Source organism: Xyrauchen texanus, chromosome 28 (assembly GCF_025860055.1).
Source record: "Xyrauchen texanus isolate HMW12.3.18 chromosome 28, RBS_HiC_50CHRs, whole genome shotgun sequence".
Classification (NCBI taxonomy): Eukaryota; Metazoa; Chordata; class Actinopteri; order Cypriniformes; family Catostomidae; genus Xyrauchen; species Xyrauchen texanus.
In genome coordinates, this window is record NC_068303.1 from 11,514,488 (window position 1) to 11,539,683 (window position 25,196).

The 25,196-nt window shown below is 42.4% G+C and overlaps 1 protein-coding gene across 1 annotated transcript in view; it reads right to left on the reverse strand.

The window, feature by feature from the left end:
• The window catches only part of LOC127621675 (protein cornichon homolog 3-like), a 72,929-nt gene that overhangs the window by 13,943 nt on the left and 33,790 nt on the right, over nucleotides 1–25,196 (reverse strand). Inside the window, exons 4-6 of the mRNA XM_052095386.1 lie at nucleotides 15,239–15,351; nucleotides 4,749–4,892; nucleotides 3,553–3,592 (exon numbers count right to left, since the gene is read on the reverse strand). Of these exons, the coding sequence (XP_051951346.1) occupies nucleotides 3,565–3,592; nucleotides 4,749–4,892; nucleotides 15,239–15,351 (285 nt within the window). The 3' untranslated portion in view covers nucleotides 3,553–3,564. The remainder of the gene's footprint in view (nucleotides 1–3,552; nucleotides 3,593–4,748; nucleotides 4,893–15,238; nucleotides 15,352–25,196) is intronic.

Consider the following 25,196-nt stretch of genomic DNA (forward strand, 5'->3'; position numbering starts at 1 on the left):
GGTTTAAAATTTGGAGAAGCAAAATTATCAGATTAAGTTTGATTTTATCTAAATTTAAGATGAATCCTTGTTGGTACAACACACCCTTAGCCACCTTTCTAAAAACCCTCCCTACAAAGTTACAGTTGTACCATTGAGACCATCAGAGATGGACCAGGAGAGCAACATCAAGTCATCCAAGTGTTGTCAAAATTGTCAAATGCAATGTTCTAGCTGGACAAACTAACAAATGACAGCTGCTTACAAAGCTGAATATGATAATAAACATGAAGGATCCACATCAGCTACCGTCCTCTCAGGTTTTTGCTTCTTATATAAGGGCTGTCCTGTGTTAGCACCCAATGACTGACATAAAAAAGCACCTCAAAATCTCCTGATTGGCAAAACAAAGAATATGAACATGGTCACATAATGTTTTAGCTGTTTATAGAGCCTTGGGTTACAGACATACAGTTGAAGAAGTTTACATATACCTTAGCATAATACATTTATACTCAGTTTTCACAATTCCTGAAATTTAATCATAGAAAACATTCCCTATATTAGGTCAGTTAGGATCACTACTTTATTTTAAGAATGTGAAATGTCAGAATAATAGTAGAGACAATTATTTATTTCAGATTGTATTACTTTCATCACATTACCAGTGGGTCAGATGTGTACATACAATTTGTTAATATTTGGTAGCATTGCCTTTAATTGTTTAACTTGTGTCAAACATTTTGGGAGGATTCCCACAAGCTTCTTAAAATAAGTTGCTTAAATTTTGGCCCATTCCTCCAGACAAAACTGGTGTAACTGAGTCAAGTTTGTAGGCCTCCTTGCTCGCACATGCTTTTTCGGTTCTGCCCACACATTTTCTGTCAGATTGAGGTCAAGGCTTTGTGATGGCCTCTCCAGTACCATTTTGCCAGAACTTTGGAGGTATGCTTGGGGTCATTGTCCATTTAAAAGACCCATTTGCGACCAAGCTTTAACTTCCTGGCTGATGTCTTGAGATGTTGCTTCAATATATCCACATAATTCTCATTCCTCATGACTCAATTCCTCCTTCGTCGGAACTGAGTCATGTGGAGAAATCCCATCATAGGTCCTACCCAACGGGGGAGGAGTTTATACAAACCTAGTGACTGGGGCAGAGGAAGATGTAGTTTACCAACAGGGAAACGATTTAGTGGAATATATATGTCACATGGTGTTACCTACGGGGAACCAGCACATGCAGAGCACCAACCCCAGTACAGGGCTTAGTTAGCACGTGTACTGAGTTTGTAACTCGTCTGCCACAGGGCTAGGAGGAAGTCATCCAGGGAACACTTCTGGGAGTCAACAGTGCATGTCTTCAGCTCAGTGGAGGTGAAAGGCTGTATGCACGAACAATACACCCGGCCAACTTTCCCAGACTTGTTTGTTCCTGCTAAGACACAGGATGAAACCTGCTCAACCCGGAGATTTTAGAACCTCACAAAGGTGTTGCCCAGCCCGCTGCTCTGCAAATGCCTGTTAGAGAGGCGCCACTGGTCAGGGCCCAGGAGGCCGCCACACTCCTGGTAGAATGGGCTTGTAGCCCTGCGGGATGCGGCACGTGCTGGGTGTGGTGGGCTTTGGCCGCCAGGGACAATGTAAACCTACAGGCGCTAGACAGGAGCTTTGGGTAGTGAGGGCGGGGGAGCCGAAAGATCGGGACCGGGCAGTAAAAAGTGCTGTCCACGATCTTGTCAGCTCCTCATGCACTTAGGAAGAAAGGAACTAGGGCGGGGCATGGCTGTGAGCAGCGCTACGGGCACAGAAACCAATCATTGAGCCACGAGGGTTCAGGGGACTGCGGAGGGTTCCACACTAGCCTGACGCTCGCTCACGGCTGCCCGGGAAAGAACGTCCACCATTTCCACGTCAGCGTGTGACTGGGGGACCTCAACCGAAGGGGGAAGCCCAGCAGAGGCTTTTGCGTTCGACTGGACGAGGCTGCTCTCCGATGCTGCACTCGAGACCTTCGCGGGCCCGGAGCAAGAGACGAGCCAGCACACTCATCCGGGAAGCCTGATTGGGGCAAATGAGCGTGCTGGGGAATGGGAGGTCTGTGGGGATTAACCTGGCGGAGGTGATCCTATTGAGATCCCCAAATCACCCCCAGTGCTAGCCGCGCTGGCCTTAAACCCGTAGGTAGAGGGACCGAGGCGGGGAGCTGCTGGGGTGGCTTGCTTTCCTATGAAAGCAAGTCACGACCGCAATGTTGCCATGGTCATGTTCTCGCAGTGAGAACATGACACATCCACGAACGATGTCTCCACGTGGGCAGTGCCCAGGCACAAAAGACAACGATCGTGGCTATCGGAAGGCGAGAGATAACAAGCCACTCACCAATTCCCATTGGCCTTTTATCAAAGATTAGAAGGTGTCTCGGGCTCCCAAGAGTGACCCCTAGTGTCACTTCATCAACACACCGTCGAATGAGTGACAGATAGGGAACTATAGATTGCTTATATTAAATCTGTAGAGTGGTTAAAATTTGTTTTTAATAACTTCAACCTAAGTGTATGTAAACTTCTGACTTCAACTGTAGGAGTGATTTTTCAGGACACCCTGTTTAGTGATATCTGTCAGGTAATAGCAGTGTTGGGTGTAATTGGATTACAAATAAATAAATTACTGTAATCTAATTACTTTTAGGCACAAATGGAGTGTAATTCATTACATTTTAAATTAATATAAACAATTAAATTAATATAAACAATTATATTAAAAACAATTAAAAAAAATGTATTTATGTGTAATGCAATAAAACTTTCAATTCATATGTTGTATGTCTGTTTGTGTTTCTGTGACAGATGAAGGGTAACAATGAACAAGGAGAAAATAGACATTATTTAATAGAAAGTAACTTAAAAGTAAAGTAATTAGTAACTTGATTCATTGAATTAATCAGTAAAGTAATAATTATAATTTTAGAGAAGTAGTTCTGGGCAATAGAGACATTAGGTGCTTTTTCCACCACGGTATACTGTTACCATTGCTGAACCCTGCCGATCTGTGCTGAATCAGGCTCCTTACCACGGTTGTTTTCTTTTTTTTTTTAGGTGCTTCGAAATCAGGATTAGAATAAAAATAACTGCCAAGTGACTAATTGTGAGTTGCCACATTACTAAAGGCGTTCCACCGGCAAGGTTCTCTGTCCTGAGTATGTTTGGTTTGTAGTAATACCATACTGAACCTTGCTCAAGTGGAAATGATACTGGAACCGTTACTCAACGTGCTCAGAGCCGTTAAGCCCAATGGTGAAAAAGCACCTATTGTCCGTGACCCATTTCATTAAAATTACTCACAACCCCTTTAAGAAGGTAGCAATAGAAGCAAGCAATTATATTAGGGGTCAAAAGGAGACCATTGGTAGAAGACATTGCAGAGTGCTGTGATGGGAATAAGAGCTGTGAATCTTTCACAATGCATGGCACAACATTTGTGCAAAGTGAGTACGAGGCAGGTGAAGGGCAGGTGTTCAGGAAGGTCAGTTTCACAAGGTGCATAACCATTTAGAAAAAAACACCAACTCACTACCATCACTCCTTAAAGAGGGGGTGAGTTCCAATAGATGCTGGAGAAAAAAGGGGGTAAAACGGCTTTATTAAAGACTTCCACCTACAATTCCATTTCAGAAGCAAATTGTTAAATAATGTAAAATATACATATAACCCATCTTGTGGCTGATGCATAACAATTGCCTTGGATCTGATAGAAGGTCATAAGGGCTGTTTGCTCGAAGGGAAAACCTTTATAGAATATGTGTACATATATGTGTGTATTAACATTTGATGTGACTTGATATAGTGTGGATTAAAATAAGAAACAGGAATTCTACCCAAAGGCATGTTCCTGGCGCCATCCAAGTATGCAGAGTTCTTGTCAGTTCAAATGTTTGTTTAAGTACATCTCTGCTATGCTATAGGCTTTAGGCAACTTATACTATAGCAAATTTGGCTGTAATGACAAATGTGACAAAAAAAATAAAGAAAGAGTGAAAGTCTGCAAAAATAAACATAAAAAGCATAATAATAATAAAAAGAAGATGAAAAACCTTTAAGAATGTGTTTTGTATTTTCTATTGATAATATATATTTCTAGGTTTTACTTCTGATTTAGTGTCTATAGTCATTCAAAATGTCATTTGGAATAACAGTAATTAAGTAATTTTTTTTTGTTAAAGGGATAGTTCACCCAAAAATGTAAATTCTCTCATCATTTATGGAGATGTGAAAGTGAAACTAAATAGACGCCAAATGTGACTTTCAGATGTGAAAGAGAATGTGGATATTCATAGTAAAAAAGGATTTAAATATTGATCTGTTTCTCACCTACACTTACCATGTTGCTTTGAAGATATTGATTTAACCACTGGAGTCTTATGGATTACTTTTATGGTGCTTTTATATGCTATTTGGACCTTCAGATTACTGGCCACCATTCACTTGCATTGTATTGACCTAAAGAGCTGAGATATTCTTCTAAAAATATAAATTTGTGTTCAGCAGAAGAAAGAACGTCTTACATACTCATTACATACTCATTAGGCATATTTGTTATTTAAAAGCTTTATAGTTTTATATTTTGGATTTGCTAAGGACACCAAAATGAGCATACCTGTAGCACATCAGTGACCAAACATCAGTTTAAAAAAACTCAAAGTTGCACAGAATCCCATTTATAATCACGTAAGTTTGGTTGCGTTTAAATAAGTTTGGATATTGACTCACCAGTAGAGATAGTAGAAGAATGAGAGGACAAAGAAGGACATCTTGCACCAGGCTTCTTTTTGGCAAAATTTCAGCGTTTCTCCATTCATGACGGATGCTGGGTCGTAGAGAAGCTCCTTAGTGTCAGTGGGGCTGTGGAAGTACCTGCCGAAAAAGGGAAACAACACGAGGCGGGTAGTGCATCTTGTAACATTATCTCAACTTATGATCTGAGCTTTCCACTTGTATTCCACCTGGTTCTCTGGTCATCTGAAATTCCAGCCTGAGATTACTGAGCTACGGGATGCCCCTGCAGCTCAATTCAGGAGGCCCCTAACAAAGTGTTTATGTTTCAAATTCACAAAGTGCGATATATACATTTTTTACACAGATGTTTCAATGGCACACAGAACAGCATATACTGTATGTATTGGCACAGGAACCATAGTATCACACTCGAAAGTAAACCATTGATTCATGCACAGAGGAAGGATCAAGATGTGCATTGATTGTCTTGTCTGTTTTTGTTCATGATGTCTTGCACAGGAGTGCTACCTGCATTCTGATTTAATTAGCGCAAGAACACATTTGGTGTTAACGGCACCTAAATCTGCAGTTTTAATCTGAATAGATTTATTATACTGCACTGCCTGAGATTGCGCTTTGAACACAATCTTTTAAATTGTTATGTGCCTCACTCTCATGTAAAAGCAGCACTTCTGGTGCAACAATTTTGTTAGAGAAACATAAAAAAATGGAAATGAGATAACAGAAGCACATTAGGAAAAACCTGAGTAAGGGAAAGAAAGGAAAAGAAGGATTGACAGCATATTGTATAGCAGCTGTGATCATTGAATCTGTGGAAAGAAAGGCAGATTATATACAGGGGTGTAAAGTAATGATTTACAAATAATCACGTTACTGTAATTAAGTAGTTTTCCCCAAGAATTTTACTTTAAGTAGTTTAAAAATGGTATACTTTTACTTGAGTATATTTTAAGTGCTGTAACTGTACTGTTTTCGCTACTTCCCTGTACTTATTTTATTTTTATCTATCAACATGTTTGGCTTGGGAGAGTCTTGTGACTCCCGTCAAATCAAGTCACACGTAAAAAACTTGAACGGCAGATGCAGATTTGGTGGCATCTGTTATGGATGCCTCAAGCACAGTTTACAGCTGAACATCTCGGCCGTACCTGGAAGGGCTTTTCGCAGTGAAAAAGGCCAATTGCTTGATCGTGTCATGTGAGTTTCACTTGCCTCTAATTTGAAGAAACATATCGAGGTAAATTTCATATTTCTGCTTACTAGATTGTGTCTATAATGTAGCCTGAAATTTAATTAGCTATCACTGAGATTATTGGGCTGCTGTGAGAGATTAATGCAATGTTATCAATAGGGCTGTGCAATAAAATGATCTAGATGTTTATCGTAAAAAAGAGAGATGTCCTCGAACAAACTTTTGAGTAGTTTTATATATGTAGCCTATGTTATACATCTAGAACAGGGGTGTTCATTACATCAATCGCGATAGCAAGAGAACCACTGGTTGGTTGATCTAGATAAAATATAAAAGATTCCTGACGTCTGTTGCTCCATACTGTTTGATTGACAGGCGGCTAATGTTTGAGCGCTAATGCTAATCCGCCAATGCCCGTCTTGATGAGGGCTTAATGTAAAAGCAGTCGTTTATGTCTAAAGTGAATTTAAACAGTGAGACAAAAAGCATATTTGCATCAAAATGTTGGACTTGAAGTGTACATGTAACCGAATTGAGCACTGTCTAGTAGGCTATATGTCATATAAAGGCTATTAATCAAACAACATTAACAAGGAAACGAGAAAACCACTCACTACTTTTGGCTGAATAACTTGAGTAGCTTTAAAAGTATTAATGTAATAGAATAAAACAGTTTTTAATAATAATATTGTTTTTTAAATTGTTAATTTTTTTAATAATACTGACCCCTGATGTAGAGAGTGTATTAATTGGTATAATAAATTACCATGAAAGTACAGATGATAAAATAATTTATAATTATGATTAGCCTTTATAAAGATATCAACTTACCAAAAGTATCAACATTTGCAGAGCAATATTTCATCAGAACATTTCACCAGTCACAAACTTCAGAAAATTGTACATCATACATTAGAATGAGAATACAACTATTTCTGGGCTTAAAAGATACAATAACTAAATCATGGTTGAACATTGTATCTCAAAAGGAGGACAATGTGGTCTTAAATTGCTTTTGCTACTTAAAAAAATAATTCACACAAAAATGAAAATTCTCTTATCATTTACTCACCCTTATGCCATCTGTCTATGACTTTCTTTCTTCAGAACACAAATTAAGATTTTTAGAAGAATATTTCTGCTCTGTAGGTCCATTCACTGTAAATGAAGGGGTGCCACATTTTTGATGCTCCAAAAAGCATATAAAAGCAGCATAAAAGTAATACATACAACTTCAGTGGTTTAATCCACAACTTCAGAAATGATATGATAGGTGTGGGTGAGAAACAGATCAATATTTAAGCCCATTTTTGCTAGAAATTCTTCTCTCTGCCCATTAGGTGGCGATATGCATGAACAATGTGAATCACCAAAAACACAAGAAGAAAGTGAAAGTTAAATTGGAGCAGGGAGGAGAATTAGTAAAAAAGGAATTAAATATTGATCTGTTTCTCACCAAATCTATCATATCGCTTCTGAAAACATGGATTCAACCACTGGAGAGGCACATGAATTAGACTACTTTTATGTTGATTTATGTGATTTGTGGAGCTTCAATATTTTAGCACAGATTCACTTTCACTGTATGGACGAAAAGAGCTGAGATATTGTTCTAAAAATCTTAATTTGTGTTCTGCAGAAGAAAGAAAGTCATACACATCCAGGAAGGCATGAGGGTAAGTAAATGATGAGAGAATTTTCATTTTTGGGTGAATTATTCCTTTTTAAGAGTGATAGCCCATTTACCAAACAACTTTTTCCATGCCTGCTCTTCCTCCTCTATTGTGCAGGACATGATGTGTCAAGTGAACCTGCATTTCTTTGCATTTCTTGCATTGTTTGAACATGTTTTATCAATAATGCTCTGTCGGCATTAAGGGAAATTTAGACCCTACACATAAACTGATTTTAATGTAATTGTTTCATTCATTACGATTTAAAATGGTGATCAGTGTACTTAAAATAACTTTTTATTTTTTCATTTCTGTTATCATGTCTCCCTTTTATTTTTTGGAATCAGATTAATGTAGTGTTCCCCTTCTGTCGCTCTCTCCACGTTGTGTCGGAGAAGCGACACTAGGGGTCTCTCGAGCGCCAATATCCACCTCTGATCTATGAAAAAAGGCCAATGAGAGTTGGCAGCTGGTATTTGCATGTCCCGCCCCCGGACATACGGGTATTTAAGCGGCGCAAATACGGGAGTTCATTCAGAAAATTTCTTCGGAGCCGATGGTCTGTCTGCAGTTTGCTGCGAGTTACACACCACTAACGTTCCTGTTTCCTCTGACGATCTGCATGCTGTTGGATTTAACGGCGCACAACAGCGGCTTTCTCCTACTTCGCACGGCGTGCATTGTTGCCCCTGAGCGCTTCGGCGTTTGTAGATGGCTCATGTTCTCACTGCGAGAACATGACCATGACCACGTTGCGGTCGCGGCTTGCTTTCAACAGAGAGCAAGCCACCCCAGCTGCACCCCGCATTGCTCCTTCTTCCCACGGGATTGAGGACGATGCGGTTGGCGCTGGGGGCGATTTGGGGGCGGCAGCGGGTGCAGTTTCGTCGGGTAGCCCCCCGCGAACCTCCCGTTCCCAGATATGCTCGCTGGTCCCCGTCTACGCTCGCGGCAATAGCGGCTCGCCTCACGGCCCGGCTGTCTATCCTCCCGAGCCCGAAGCAGATGAGCTCGCCGCTGCATCGGAGAGTGTGATGTCTGATGCCGAGGACTCCCCTGGACTGTCGCCTTCGGGCCAGCAGGCCCAGGCTGAGGCCGACACTCAGATGTCTGACATGCTTTCCCGGGCCGCCGTGAGCGTGGGGTTGGATTGGAACCCTCCATCCTCCCCACAGCCTTCACGGTTGGATGACTGGTTCCTGGGGGCAGCGCCGTTCAAGGCCTCGCATCCCCCCGATCCCGTTTTTCCCGGAGGTGCATGACGAGCTGACGTCTACGTGGAGAGCCCCGCTCTCCGCTCATCTAGGTGCCACCCGCTCCACTCTCACCACCCTCGACGGCGGAGAGCGCCACGGGTACGGGGCGATTCCCCAGGTCGATAGGGCAGTTGCGTACCATCTATGCCCCGGTAGCCCTACCTCCTGGCGTGGCCGCCCCGTACTCCCATCCAAGCCTTGTAGGACAACATCCTCGCTCAACGGGAAGGCCTACAGTGCGGCTGGACGCGCTGCCTCCACCCTGCATGCGATGGCCCTCCTGCAAGTCCACCAGGCCAAAGCACTCAGAAGCATGCACGGGGGTGGACCTGATCCTGATGTGCTGCAGGAACTGCGCTCAGCGACCGACCTCGCCCTGAGAGCAACGAAGGCCACAGCGCAGGCACTCGGACAGGCGATGGCCACCCTTGTGGTCCAGGAACGCCATCTCTGGCTCAATCTGGTCGAGATGCATGAGGCTGATAAGAACCGCTTCCTGGACGCACCTGTCTCCCAGATTGGCCTTTTCGGCGACACCATCGAGGACTTCGCCCAACAGTTCTCCGCGGTGAAGAAGCAGACGGAGGCCATCAGTCACATCATGCCCCGCCGCAGACCTGCCGCTACGGGCCCCGCCCCGTCTGCCCGCCGAGGGGGTCCCCCTGCGAAGAAACCAGCTCCTGCTCCGCCTCAACCCGGGCCCAGCTCTCAGCCCCAGCGTCGAGCACCCCACAGGCGGTGCACGCCCCCTGTCTCACGAACCCCCTCTAGGACCCAGAAGGCTCCCAAGCGTTCCAGAGACAGCCGACCCAGAGCCGAAGACGTTAGCTCCGGAGGTGGTAAGACCGCTCCATCCCCCGGTGGAGGGCCGGAGGAGAATCCTTTGTTTTTCATTTGCCACACCCCTGACGGGGCTGTGGTACCCACATTCTCAATAAAAGAGCTATTTCCTTTGCCTCTGGGTCACCTGGCCCGCAAATGCCATTCTCACGGCAATCTGCTTTCAGATTACGACAGTCCCGGTACACCGGACGCGGCGATCCCGCCTTCCACCTGCCCACGACTGTCCCCCGGCCGGCCGGTTCAGACGAGTCCAGAGGATGCCAGCATCAGACCTCCTCCTCAGTCACGAACCCGCCCCCTGCCGGGTGCGCGGAGCAAGGTAAGTGCTTTTAGTCTATTCTCAGCACCTCAGCCTCACGCCGCAACGAAGCCACCCGACGCTGCACTACCTGTTCTGCCCCGCTGCGAGGCCCCGCCGGGTACGTCCAAAATACTCGTCCCTTTGGTGCTCCTAGCGCAGAGCTGGGAAGTGTGGCTTTCGCTTCCCAAGGCATCACGCTGGCTGCACCGGACCATTCGACTCGGTTACGCAATTCAGTTTGCCCGGCTCCCGCCCCCCTTCAGGGGCGTCCGCTTTTCTGCAGTACACGGCAAGCATGCCAGTTCTCTGCGCACGGAAATCGCGACCCTCTTAGCCAAGGGCGCGGTAGAGCCCGTCCCTCCAACCGAAATGAGGAAGGGTTTCTACAGCCCTTACTTCATTGTACCCAAGAAAGGCGGCGGCTTACGACCAATCCTGGACCTGTGAGTTTTCAATCGGGCCTTGTTAAAACTCCCGTTCAAAATGCTCACGCAGAGAAATATTCTGGCTGGCGTTCAGCATCTAGATTGGTTCGCAGCGGTAGACCTGAAGGACGCGTACTTCCACGTCTCAATTCTGCCATGACACCGACCCTTCTAACGGTTCGCGTTCGACGGCCAGGCGTTTCAGTACAAAGTCCTCCCCTTCGGCCTGTCTCTGTGCCCTCGCGTCTTCACGAAGGTCGCAGAGGCGGCCCTTGCCCCACTACGAGTAGCCGGCATCTGCAGAGACCAGGTGCTCCGGCACCTCAGCCGTTTGGGGCTTCAGGTCAACTGGGAAAAGAGCAAGCTCACTCCGGTTCAGAGCATCTCTTTTCTCGGGTTGGAGTTAGACTCAGTCTCAATGACAGCACGTCTCACGAGCGAGCGTGCTCAGTCGGTGCTGGACTGCCTCGCTTCCTTCAAGCCAGGCACAGTGGTCCCTCTAAAACTTTTCCAGAGGCTCCTGGGGCATATGGCGTCCTCCGCAGCGGTCACGCCGCTGGGGTTGATGCATATGAGACCACTCCAGCACTGGCTCCAGATTCGAGTCCCGAGACAAGCATGGCACCACGGCACGCATCGGGTAAGGATCACCCCCGCCTGCCTCAAAATACTCCGACCCTGGACAGACCTCTGCTTTTTACAGGCAGGAGTGCCCCTGCAGCAGGTGTCCTGACGCGTTCTGGTCACAATAGACGCCTCCCGGTCCGGGTGGGGTGCCGTGTACAGCGGGCACGCAGCAGCGGGCCATTGGAAAGGGGCCCCGCTGCGTTGGCACATCAATTGCCTGGAGTTGCTGACCGTCCTTCTTGCTCTCAGGAAGTTCCTCCCGTTAGTTCGGGACAAACATGTCCTCGTGAGATCGGACAGCACCACGGTGGTGGCGTACATAAATCGCCAAGGCGGCGTACGCTCCCGCCACATGTCACAACTCGCCCGCCGTCTCCTCCTATGGAGCCAGCAGCGACTCAAGTCGCAAGTCCTTTACGCCCTAAAGTGGCTCTTGTTCGCAGATTGGTGTTCTTCCCGAACTGAAGACCCGCAGAGATGCGCGATCAAGTCAGTGCTCCTGTTCCTACAGGAGAGGCTGGACAGGAGGCTGTCCCCGTCCACCCTCAAGGTGTATGTTGCCGCCATTGCCGCCCACCACGATCCTGTAGACGGCAAGTCTTTGGGTAAGCACGACCTGATCCTCAGGTTCCTGAGAGGCGCCCAGAGGTTGAATCCCTCCCGGCCAGGCCTAGTTCCCTCCTGGGATCTCTCGGTAGTCTTGGCAGGACTCCAGAGACCTCCCTTCGAGCCGCTTGAATCAACTGGACTCAGGGCCCTCTCTCTCAAGACGGCCCTGCTGATTGCGCTCGCCTCTATCAAGAGGGTCGGGGATCTGCAAGCGTTCTCTGTCAGCGACACTTGTCTGGAGTTCGGTCCGGCAGATACGTCTGTGATCCTAAGACCGCGACCGGGCTATGTGCCCAAGGTTCCTACCACACCCTTCCGAGATCAGGTAGTGAACCTGCAACCGCTGCCCCGGGAGGAGGCAGACCCAGCCCTTTCGTTGCTATGTCCAGTGCGCACCCTGCGCATTTACCTGGACCGCACACAGAGCACCAGACGCTCTGAGCAGCTCTTTGTCTGCTTTGGGGGACGGCAGAAAGTGAATGCCGTCTCCAAACAGAGGCTCGCCGCCGCCATCACACTGGCTTATCACACCCAGGCCGTGCCCCTACCCTTGCGGGTCCGAGCTCACTCAACAAGGGGTGTTGCGTCCTCGTGGGCACTGGCCAAGGGCACCTCCCTAGCAGACATCTGTAGAGCCGCGGGTTGGGCAACACCTTTGCGAGGTTTTACAACCTCTGCGTTGAGTCGGTTGCGTCTCGTGTTTTCTCAGGTCCGAGCCCGTAGAACTCGGTAACACGTAGCCCGACCGGCCGGGTGGATCGCTTGCTCCCAGCGCCCTTTTCCTGACGTCAAGGTAAAGTAGTGCACCTTCTTCCCAGGGCGCCCCACTCCGAGTCGGGCCCCTGGTCGATTCCTCCCCAGCCCTCCGGGTCCGCGGTTCAGCGGAGGAACTCGCCAACCCAAGCCACTGCGGGTACCCTGATGGCTACCCTGTACTGGTATAGGTGCTCCACAGGTAAGGCCTCCTGCGCGGACTCCCCCTGTGTGTAATTCCACGGTTCTGTCCCCTTACGAGCGGACCCCCGTGTCTCCCTTAGGCAGTTACAGCTGCCCCGGTCGCCGTGCTGTAGCAACTCCCCCCTTTCGAGGCTGGATCTACCACCACACCATACTTTCCACACGAGCCCTAAGACGGCCGTGTGACGTGTCTACCACTTTTCCTCCCCAAGAAAAAGGGCAGGTGTGATCTCCGCAGGGTCTGGGTAAGACCCCCTTCCCAATATGCGTGTAAGGGCCCCGGCCGTGATTGCTCTATGCGAGAAACATAGAGAGAAAAGAGGCCCAGCCAGGCCGGCCCGTTCCCATGTTGGCAAACATCGCCTTGTTCCCCTCCCAGGGTAACTAGAAGGATTCCGATGTTCTTATGGGGCATTGGGGAAGGGTACGTGCAGCCAGGTACAGACGATGCGCGGCACTGGATGAAATCCCTGCCCGCCTCTGTATCGGCGGTTCATGTACACGGTTCAGCACATGGGAAGATTGGAATGGGTCCCCTAGTGTCGCTTCTCTGACACAACGTGGAGAGAGCGACAGAAGGGGGAACGTTTGGTTACGTATGTAACCTCCGTTCCCCGAGGGAGGGAACGACACATTGTGTCTTTCCTCCGCCATGTTGCTGAACCGAGCCACTGTTGTGGCCGGACCATTTCCGGCTCCTCAAAAAAATCCTGAATGAACTCCCGTATTTGCTCAAATACCGGCTGCCAACTCTCATTGGCCTTTTTTCATAGATCAGAGGTGGATATCGACGCTCAAGAGAGACCCCTAGTGCTGCTTCTCCGACACAACGTGTCGTTCCCTCCCTGGGGGAACGGAGGTTACATACGTAACCAAACGTTTATCCTAGATAAGCGATGTATTTTAAAAGTTGGCATACAGTGTTCATTATAATGGGGAATAGGTTTTGCAACTCGGTACTCAATACTCACTACTCATGAGTACTTTTAAATGAGCTACCCTTTTACTCTTACTTGAGTAGTTTTTAGGTCAGCTACTTTTACTCTACTCACACTAAATTTTTTAAGCAGTAACAGTACTTCTAGAAAATTACAGGTAGCGGGCTCTACTTAATGACAACCAGCTGAACAGACTTGTGATAAAAACTTTATAGCAATAATCAAAATCCAGCATTACTATTACACTGAATAACTTCACCGTTTCATCATTCAATATCAGCACGCATAAGAGACAGTGGAAAGCTCTCATATTATGAGGGTGTTGGCAGTAATTGACAACAGCTCTGAATATTCATTAACAATCCCAGCAGAAAGATTTAGAGCTCTACTGCAAAATGACTGTAAAACAAATTTTTATCCAAGTTGTGATTTCTGTACATTGTGTGATGAAATATTCACTCTGATATTATTTGTCTGTAAAAAAAAAAAGAAAGAAAAAACACTAACATACAGAAAAGTAAAAAATACATGGAGAAAGCGATCCATTAGCAATCCCATTCATTTCAGTGGTAGCTGCTCGGCTGGCACATGCAGACGTGAATGTCTGTGACATGAATATTTGCTTAATGAGTACTCAGTTCCAATTTTTGCAAATCACTTGAGCAGTAAATTCACAAATGCTGATCACTCTATGTTAGAACTCCTTTGAACAGACAGAAAATAGTCAGAAAGAGTTGTTTTTAACATTATGGCTTTAAGCCATAGTGAGTGTGCTTCTTTTCATATCAAACGCCATTAGCATGTCGAATTAATGTTTAGATTTTGAAACATTACCTAGTTAAATGTATCCTTACATTTTGGATACTAAGCAGCTCATGATTTCCAGCAATAACCAGAAGTGTAACCTTCACTATCAAGGAGGAAGCAGGAGCCATCTGGACCGATCACGAAAACTTTAAATAACAAACAGTTCACGTAGACACAACATACACATTGTGCTCTGGCACACACATGCCAGCAGACACGCACACAGCTCTGTGCGATGCTCACTCTGTTGACTTTTCAGCTCAATGCAGATTGCACACAATAAGTGAGCTGTGTGCAACTCTCTCTCTCCCACACTGGCGTCCCTGGCTCCTCTTTATCTCTGTCCCGCTGATTGGCTAACTTAGGGCAACAAGTCCATGCCGATAGCCCGGCCACGCCCTCCTCCTCATCACACCAGGACTTAACAAAATGTATCTACGTTTCATTCAGCGCTTTATCTCTAAAGATTTTTTTTTTTTTTACTGTGTGAACAGTACCAGTCCTCTGTCCCTTTGCAAGTGCTCATACTGTATATGCTAAACAGAGTCTACGATGCACATAGAGAAATGATGAGAGAGATGCCCAGAGAGAGATAGATAGATTAAAGAAACTATTGATTTATTGTGTTCCAATGTGTGGAAACAGTGTTAAAACATGTTAAAACTAAAAAATCCAAAACTAAAGAGTCCTAAAGTCTTATTTGCTGTTTACAGAGACTTGGGCTGTCACAGAGACCTATTTTAGTGATATCTGTTAGGTAGTAGAGTCATTGTATGTGCTGTTTTCCAAAACATTTGCTCTTTTAAGGGGAGTGAAAGATGGTTCAGGTGCTCACCTCCATGTGTTGTAGAACAGCAGAGGGATATTTAGGCCCACTGTAAGCCACTCCTGAGCGCACAGGAACATAATACAGAAGAGTCCATGGATGGAGTACTCTGGAAGCACCAACTGGAGAGAAAACAGAAAAATAACTCTGATACTGTTGTTCCTTCCCTTGGCACCACATAACATTAAAAAAACAAGGCCTGTTTTTAAACAGGTTTCCCAAATATTTTCCCCTCTTCCATTGGTCAGTGTACAGATAATCTCACTCCAGACCCATGCCATTGGTTGAGAAAATTTTACTTTGTCTGGCTGGATGGGATTCTCAAACAAACAGATTTGATAGTGCCACATAGCCACATTGTTTACACTTTTCTGGGCAATCAGTTTACTAATGGCTTGCTTATAGTTGACTATGCATATTACTTTGGGATAGGAGAATGTATTTAACCTTGTGCGACTGACTGATCTAGGTTCAGGAGAATCTGGGCTGTCATGTGCGCAGAACACAGCAGTGATTGTCAGGAGAAAAGCCAAAAGAAACTACATCTGATAAGAAACCTAATTAAGTTTTTACATTGAAACCTGTTTGAGTCAAAATATTAGAGTCTCTAGTTTCATCCAATATGCCATTTTTAAAATTTGAGCGATTTAGCGCGAAACGCCACGCTGCTAAACACAATGTACAATAATGTGTACTTAAGTGCATTTTTTCCCTCAGAAATCCTATATTTACTGTGCATTATCACATTGAAAATCAATGGGTTCATCATGGGAGCATCCTAAATCTCTCTACACAGCAAAGTGCATTCAATCCAAACTTCCTATCAAAAGTTCAGTTTCAGGCTGCAGATGAAGTTTGGACCACTCAACATTTTTGGCAGACATGGGACAATGGTTATCAGCACATAGATTCAGAATTTATAATGTATAATTTTATTTTAACATGGTTGGCAGTAACTGGATGATGCTGGCCATTACTTTGAATCAGTATTAATTATGCTAAATCCTGATGTAATGTCTGTAATATCTCAAAACATGAACAACCAACACTCCAGGAAACATAATAACAATTGGATTAAAACAATCAGACATTCCATAGCTTGAATTCATTTTAAATTTAGTCCCCCTGTCCACATACTGTATGTTGCCATCAATTTTTAGGAAAGCTCTAGAATATTTATATATATATATATATATATATATATATATATATATATATATATATATATATATATATATATATATAGTACTGTATTTTTTTGGCATGTTTATTAGGTGCTACTAGTTACAAATCAAAAAGGGAAATGGAAAATGCACACAGCAGTCACACTTGTGTCACAGGAGGTTTAACATTGAATAAAATGACTCACTTAACCTTTAAGAAAGGTGAATTTACCATACATATATTTACAGTTGTTGCTCTGACCAAATGCCAGAGATTACAATCAAGTATTCATATGTAAGCAAGAGAGCTTCAAAGAAAAAAATAAATCAAATGAAAAATATTACACTTAAATAATTCAAAGCAGTAAAATATTTGTAGAATACATTTTGTCTTCATATTCTTCTAAGTTAACAGTGCGAGTTTAAGGACATGAGTTTTTAGGTTATATTAGTTCATCTTCAACCGAAGAAAAACAATAATTTCTGGCAACACTGCAGTCAATTTGCTTTAAATGGACAAGAAAGGGGACTCTTAGGGCAGCTACTTTGGGCAGTGCTTGAGGTTGTTACCGTGTATATCTATTACCCAAACTAGGGCACTACACTATTGTATTGTGTAAAGGTGCTGCTTTAAAGTCAAGTAAACTAAATAACAGCAAAAAAAATAAAAAAAGATTTAACCAGTTTTTCTAAATGTGCCAGTCAATTGATCAATTATGTGATATCCTCAGTTGACAATCCACAAATTATATGAATGGAAATCTCAATGTCTTTCACACAGTATGGAATGGATTTATTATTGCTTTTGATGACAGTACTGTATGTAAGCGTTATAGCCTACTTCATACCTGACAAGAGGGATCGCTTCAGTGCAGAGGCAAGAACAGGACATTCATCATTCAGGACACAATATCCTAAGGTACAATCTGTTTCTATGGCGGACCTTCACAGCAGGCTAAAGGAAATGTGGTTCAGATCAACCCTTATGTAAGAGGGCTCATTAGAGTTTAACCTGTCCCAGCTATTTACCCTTTTTGGTGCAGAAAAATCTCAAAATACCATCACCACTACAAAAATACCCTGGATTAAAAAAAAGAAGATAAATGCTTAAGTGAAACAGGCTTGTCCTGTTTAATTGCGTTCTCTGTGCCACGTTCTCATCTTCACAACAAGAGTAATATTAAACACAAATTTGACATGTTTTTAATAGCACTTTATTAGGAACACCTGTACACCTACTTATTCATACAATTATCTAATCAGCCACTCATACGGAAGCAGTGCAATGCATAAAATCATGAAGATACGGGTCAGGAGCTTCGGTTAATGTTCACACCAACTATCAGAATGGGGAAAAAAAGTCTCAGTGATTTCGACCATGGTATGATTGTTGCCTAATAAAATGATCAGTGAGTGTACATTTAAGTTAGTATCCAGACACTTTCCTTAGTTGATCTATATGTTTCAAGCAGAGGCTCTTGGGTAACTTTTAAACTGAATTTTAGCTGAATTGTGAACTGCTTTTGGAGTACAATCTTTAAAGTAATAGTTAGTCCACAAATTAGTATTCTTTCATCATTTAATCACCCTCATATTGTTTTAAATCTTTATGACATTATTTCACTTATGTAACAAAAAAGGAGGCAGAATCTTAGGGTGTGTTCACACTTGTAGTTCGTTTCTCTTGGTTATCTTGGTCCGGACCAAAAAAGAAAATGATACATTTAGTCCTGGTTCGCATAGCGTTCACACTGCCATTGTTAACAACAAGCCTAAAGATACAAAATAAAAGGCATAAGGATAAGATAAATAACCTGAATGGGTAGCTTTATTTTGTGACGGAATTTGCCGAACATCCAAAACCGCTGGCTGCTGGGCTAAATGCGCTCGTTGGATTTATGTGTATATATATATATATATATATATATATATATATATATATATATATATGGTGGCATTTTTACCAGCTGAGAACAAACGAAGAGCTAATAAAATGCATAAAGGAGTTAAAACAGCGGCAGTAATTCCTATGTTGCGCACACAAGCTGACGGCAATTCCGACGCCTGTACCGAACTGTAATGGTCCACATAGCTCATTTGATGAGAAGAACCAGGTATGCTTGAGGTCAGTATTTAAGGCAAATTACTTCCGGTTATTGGTCCGTTTAGACGTCTTTGATCCATGCTGTGTTCATATATCAGTCGAACCGCAACAGAGTTTGTTTGGAAGTGGAACGAGACCCACTATTCAGGGGCTCTCTGTCCGCTTGTTTGGTGCACACCAAGGTTCGGATGGCAGCATTCACACTTGTTCAAATTAAACTCACTAACAAAGAAATCACACCAGAGTTCATTTTAATCTAACCAAACCTGCCAAGTGTGAACACAACCTTAGCCTCAGTCACCATTGACTTTCATTGTTTAGAAAAAAGATGCAATAAAAGTGAATGTGACTGAAGCTAAAATCTCTTTTTGTGTTTCATGCAAAAAAGGAAGTCAAATTAGTTTTGAAATGACATGAGGATGAGTTGATGAATTTACATTTTTGAATGAACTATCCCTTAAAGTAATGTTTCTTTCCAAAAACTTCAGGTAACAACAAGAATAAATGATATCCTCAGCATAGTGAATTCAGTGCTAAATGCTTGATAATCACTAAGATAGTGTGCACTGGCAGTTGGGCTAGGAAGGGCACATCTGGAGGATAAGTTTTTATCTGTTAGACTTCAGGGCTTCTGAACATCTGACTAACTTTAGGCACAATAATTTGTGCTTCATTTCAGTGGCACAAATAAACAAACATATAGGAAATCTTGGGGGAATTTTATGTGTGACATTTTGGTGACATTAACCCTGTGATAAACTTACTGTAGCTGTGATACTTGGCCTAAATGATAGTCAACATATTAATTAACTAATATAAAATACAAAGTAATACAATTTGTAGCAGAATTATTTAGTAACTATTCATTACTATACAGAAGCGTATGTGATTACAGACAGGATGTATTGTTTTTGACTGGGAAATCACACAGTTTTCAGTGGCGTAGCTAGACCCTGGCTGATAGGGCTGAAGCAACGGATCTTTTGTTAATAGCCCCAAATGTTTTTTGTGATGAAAAAAAAAATTGGCTTAATGTTCATTACATCGGAGTATAAAGGCAACAATGCAGGCTAAAATTCTGGCTCGTAGGACTTTGAGTGCACTAGGCAGTGAAACATTCCAAAGGACACACAAAGCAAAAAGCAGAACCTTCTGGAGGAATAACCTTAGGGCCTTTCCAGGCCATAAAACTGTGAATCTATAAATTTGGTAACGAAAATGTCTGATGTGCCCTCTCCCAGTTCCATCTTGCATCACATCACTAAACGAAAGAACTGTCAGAAAGATTGCACTCCCTTTAGGAGTCTCCTTTTGGGAGACTGAAGCTCCTTTTAGGTTGTTGATTTGAGATAATTGACGAGTGCCAAATGGTTGGTCAGATGGAGAATATCCATTCTGCTAAAACAACAAAACTGCATGATTAAAAACAAAAAGAACATTGGTCAAGGAGGCCCTTCACCCCACAGGACAGTGACATAGGGCAGACTCTGTAACCTTCTGAATTTTTCCACACAGACATCAAACTTTTGACTCTCTATGCATCTCAACCCAAGATGTCCAACTCTCTGTTGGACCAAACGTACAATATAATTTTATACACCAGGTTTAGCCTAACTATATCATTTACAATAACAGATAATCAAGCATCACCATGCTGTTAATAGAGTAACCGTTATAACTTTTAATCTGGTATCCTAGGAGGCAGCTCTCAGTCTAGGAACAAAGAAGGGGGGCCTCTGAAGCCTTGAAATTTCAAGACTGGGTTAACTAATATTTTACCCTTTTAAATACATGGAACTAGTGTTCTTATTGTTTTTCTCATATGTATATCAAACTTTGAGATTGTCAGACTACCTCATGTAATGTTATCCTTGCTTTAATCATATGATTTATTATTATTACTCTTTTAATCGCTTATCATGCATGTTATTGCCATTGCAATTATTATTATTACTCTCATGTTTGGTATCTATGAGGTCCATATTTAATTTCCAGAATGATGCTGTGAAGTATATTTGGGTTATTTGTTGCTATACATTTTCTTATAAAATTCATGATTAAAATTTTAACATTTTTGAGCAGGAATTTTAAGAGGCCTTTACACAAAGGATTGTAAATCAACTTTGAAAATGAGGGAAAGAGATGACCATGTGACCCAGCAGATCAAGACACCTTTGGGGTGTGGCCAAACTCAACTAAACAAAACCTCCCCACCAAGTACGAACTTCCGCTCTCTCTCTCTTCTCCTCTCTTCGCGCACTTGCCCTCTTCCCTCTGGGCTCTTAGCCCTTCTTCAACTGGCTTCGCACCGGCACCCCATCTGCCCTGGATATGCACAATGTAGAGTCCAGGAAAGTTTTGAACGTAGTTCCAAGGAAGCTGTTCTCTGACTCATACACATGACGGGGAGTCACAAGTCTCCTTGGCGGGAGGCCTTGCTTCGCAGCCCCACCTAATCATTACAGCAACAAACTATTCACAATCTTAATAGAGGTCCAAAACATTGACGGAACAACCAGAACTTTCTACAAAGAGCCAAAGAACCAAAGCAATGCAAGGAAACGCAAGTACATTTCCAAATTTCGCTGAAAGTGCTGGTGTCTCTTTAACCCTCTGAGGTCGACTGACGCGCCGGCGAGTCCTGCTGGATTTTTTTGTCATTACAGCAGAAACAACATAAAATACACATTTTGGGGCATACAGATAAGTGTAATACATCATTAGACTATAAAGGGTCTACTTTTATTTGTGTACTCTCACAATAACAAAAAACCTTGTTCTTTTGTAAAATAAAGAAAATAAAAAGGATGAGCTTACAGCAGTCTCTACGTTCACGAGCATATATCTGAAACACATAACAAAAATGAACTGAAACTCAGCGAATATTATCACACAAACATGAAACATATGTCTAACGAAAGCTTAAAATGTCTACTTTTAAATAAAATAAATACAATTTAAAACAAATATTCTCCTGCAATGTAATCTGTATGAAACAAAGCGATGTACAGTTTCTCCAGGCTCAGCAAATGATCCCTAATGTGATCACACCCATGGGCAGAGGGCACTATTCATATGGTAATGTGCTGAGACGATCAATGCAAATGATAAATGCCCTGACTGTGCCTTAAAAAGCATCTAGATCATTCACTTTTCTGCATGTTTGAAAGATAGCAAGATACACAGGCGAGGAACCTCCTGGATAGTGACGAAGAGTTCACATTTTCCTCAGAAGAAGACCGGGACTCCGATGAACGTTTGTATTTTGAAGAGTGACTTGATCCAGCCGAGGATACAATTTCAAACGAGTAAATAATTTAGTTTTCATTAGTTGACATGCTATTTTATATAAACATGTACATATTGAACTAGTGGGACTGTTTCCAGACTTGCCAGCCAGGATTCAGAGTATTGAAATTTGAAATATGTCCAAATAGGCAAGTTTTAGTTACATTTAAATGCTGTTTCAGCTAAAGCAGGTATTTAAATTGTATGCTGTATGATATAAATATGGAATGTAATATGATATAAAAATAATATGAATGTTTAGATTATATTTTATCTAATGTTTATGCTGCCTCATTATCATCAATGGTTGTGCTTGCAAATAGCTGTTCAGGTTAAATGAGTAAAATGCACTTTTAATATGCCCATATTAGAAAATCTGCATATTATAATGATTTCTGAAGGATCGTGTGACACTGAAGACTGCAGTAATGATGCTGAATATTCAGCTTTGATCACAAATTGCATTTTCAATATATTCAAATAGAAAACTGTTCTTTTAAATTGTAAAAAGAGTTCACAATATGAATGTTTTTACTGTAATTTGGATCAAATAAATGCAGTCTTGGTGAGCTTAGTGTAGGTCTAAAATTAAGTAGTCTTTATGTAAAGAAAATTTGTAGCCATATTACTTCTTTTAAAGTAAAACTTGATTTTGATCATTAAGTCTCCTCACATTCATTCTCTTTCTGTCACATTCCTCATTTATGGGCCCAGGGGAGGGTCTTCATCTCCTCAGGAGTGAAATACATCCATATTCATGATAGTTCACGCCTCCTCGCATATGACCTTTCTAACACTAAAAGTGTCTTACAAAAGTAAAATTACTATATTGTTTTGTATGAATGAGTGATCAGGATGTTTTTCACATCATTTTGTAGCAAAAACTCTAGGCTACAAGATCCAGTTCTCAAAAGGCATGTGGACAAATGTTTAGTATGTGTTATATGGCCTTATTTCAATTACTTAAAATTTTTGTTTTTTCAAAAACAAAGCATAAACGTTATTTTCTCAAAAATACAAACCTGTACACACATGTTGCTCTCATATTATCGTAGCCCAGTTTGTGTTGAATACAGTGTTATCAGACTTTAGCCATTTATATGTTTTTCAGCAACTGAAAAAAGAACAAATTACAAGTTGTAATTTTCACTTGAATCCACAAATTATATTAAAAACGTGTTTGATCCATTTATTGTGCGCCCGACGTTTGCTCATATTAAGTTCTGAACAGGTGTCAGTGTTGTGCACTTAATATAGGCCTTAATTGTTATTTGACAGGTAGGGTGGTAATTTTTTTAATCATGTTATGAAGGATTCTTCTTGTTTTTATATTTTAATATGCTCTGTGAGCTAAGCCCCAGATGTCACTGAAGTTTAGCAACACCCCTGGTTATCATGTTGGAACTGTCATCATAATCTCCTTTTAAATAATCTTTCCTTAAATTAGATCTCAGATGGTCTTAAAATATTAATTCAATAGGTACATTTCCTCAGGTACATTTGTGTGTGTGTTTTCTTTCCATAATGACAATACCCCTGGCCTCGGCACAAAGCAAGGTCCATATAAAAATGGTGTACTGAGTCTGATATGGAAGAACTTGACTGGCCTGCACAAAGCCCAGACCAAACTGGAACAACAAGGAACCCCTTTGGGATACATTTTAAATGACCTACTGCAATCCAGGCCCCATCACACGACATTAGTGATTGACCACTGATTCTCGTATCTAAATGAGAGCAAATCCTTACAGCTATGTTCCAAAATCTAGTAGTAGAGGGAGAATAAACTCCTTATTAATGCCAATGGTTTTAACAAGCCATTTAACAAGTTTTAACAGCACTTTAACAAGTGCCTCTTTATATGTTTATAGATCGTCTCTGCCATCCTGCATCCTGCAGATTCTTAAGCCTCTTAAGCATACTGTATAATTAACCATTCAGAGAGACATAGTTTTCCTATAATATTGCTTCCTATATTTTAATTATAGGCCTGTGGCCAAGGACCACTCAGAATGAAGTCCACGAGTGCTTTACAATTGTCACTTTTAAAGAAGCCTCTCTATTGGAAAAACAAGAGCTAGCAACATCCTCTTTTGAGTTACAATATGTCACCTAATGAGAGGTCTGTTGTGGCTGAGTGGTTTAGTCTAGTATCCTTAATGTTATCTCTCTCTCAGTCTCTCTCTCTAACCCTCTGTTCCTATCACATTCTCACCAGCCTGCCACTGCTGGACTCTCCAATTAACACTACTTACCAATAATGACAGGACAAAGACCACTATGTTCATACCCAACCATTAGTGCAGAACAAAGCAGACACCAAACCTGTACATAGCTCTTTAATGAGGGAATGTGCCTTGACAATTTATGTATCAAGAATAGAGATAAAAAGGAAATTGAGAGACATCTCTCAGGGCAGGAGGTGTCAATACCATCAGAGGGATTAACTTTTATTGTATGTTAGAAAACTGACCACAAGATTAACTTAAGGAGGGCTAATTAGTGACATTGTGATCAAACAGGTACTTGGTGAGGTGGCTGTATTAAGCCTGCATACTTCTAATTCTACTACTATTGCTATTAATAATTACTTATTTTATAAGAATTTAATAGTAATAAGAAGAACTTGCAAGAAATGGGATAGTAAGCATTTTTTTTTAACTATTTAAATATGTATGTGTTCAAATTTTCTGTTTTTTGAGGATAGAATTAATTGGACACATTTATACAGGTATACAGCGATCAGCCACAACATTAAAACCACCTTCCTAATATTGTGTAGCTCCCCCTCGTGCCGCCAAAACAGTGGCAACCGCCACCAGATAAGTGGTTATCTGAGTTACCAGAGACTTTATCAGTTCAAACCTGTCTGGACATTCTCTGTTGACCTCTCTTATCACCAAGGCATTTCCATTGGCAGAACATCGGAGAATGCTCACTGGATGTTTTTTGTTTTTGGCACCATTCTGAGTAAATTCTAGAGACTGTTGTGTGTGAAAATCCCAGGAGATCAGCAGATACAGAAATACTGAAACCAGCCCATCTGGCACCAACAAGCATTCAGGAGCTTCAGTTAATGTTCACATCAACCATCAGAATGGGGAAAAATGCCTGAAGGGCTGGTTTGAGTATTTCTGTAACTGCTGATCTCCTGGGATTTTCACACACAACAGTCTCTAGAGTTTACTCAGAATGGTGCCAAAACAAAAAAAAATCTAGTGAGTGGCAGTTTTGTAGATGGAAACGTCTTGTTGATGAGAGAGGTCAACGGAAAATGACCAGACTGGTTCGAGCTGACAGAAAGGCTACGGTAACTCAGATAACCACTATGTATATTTGTATTTGGCAGAAAAGCATCTCAGAATGCACAACACGTCGAACCTTGAGGATAATGGGCTACAACAGCAGAATA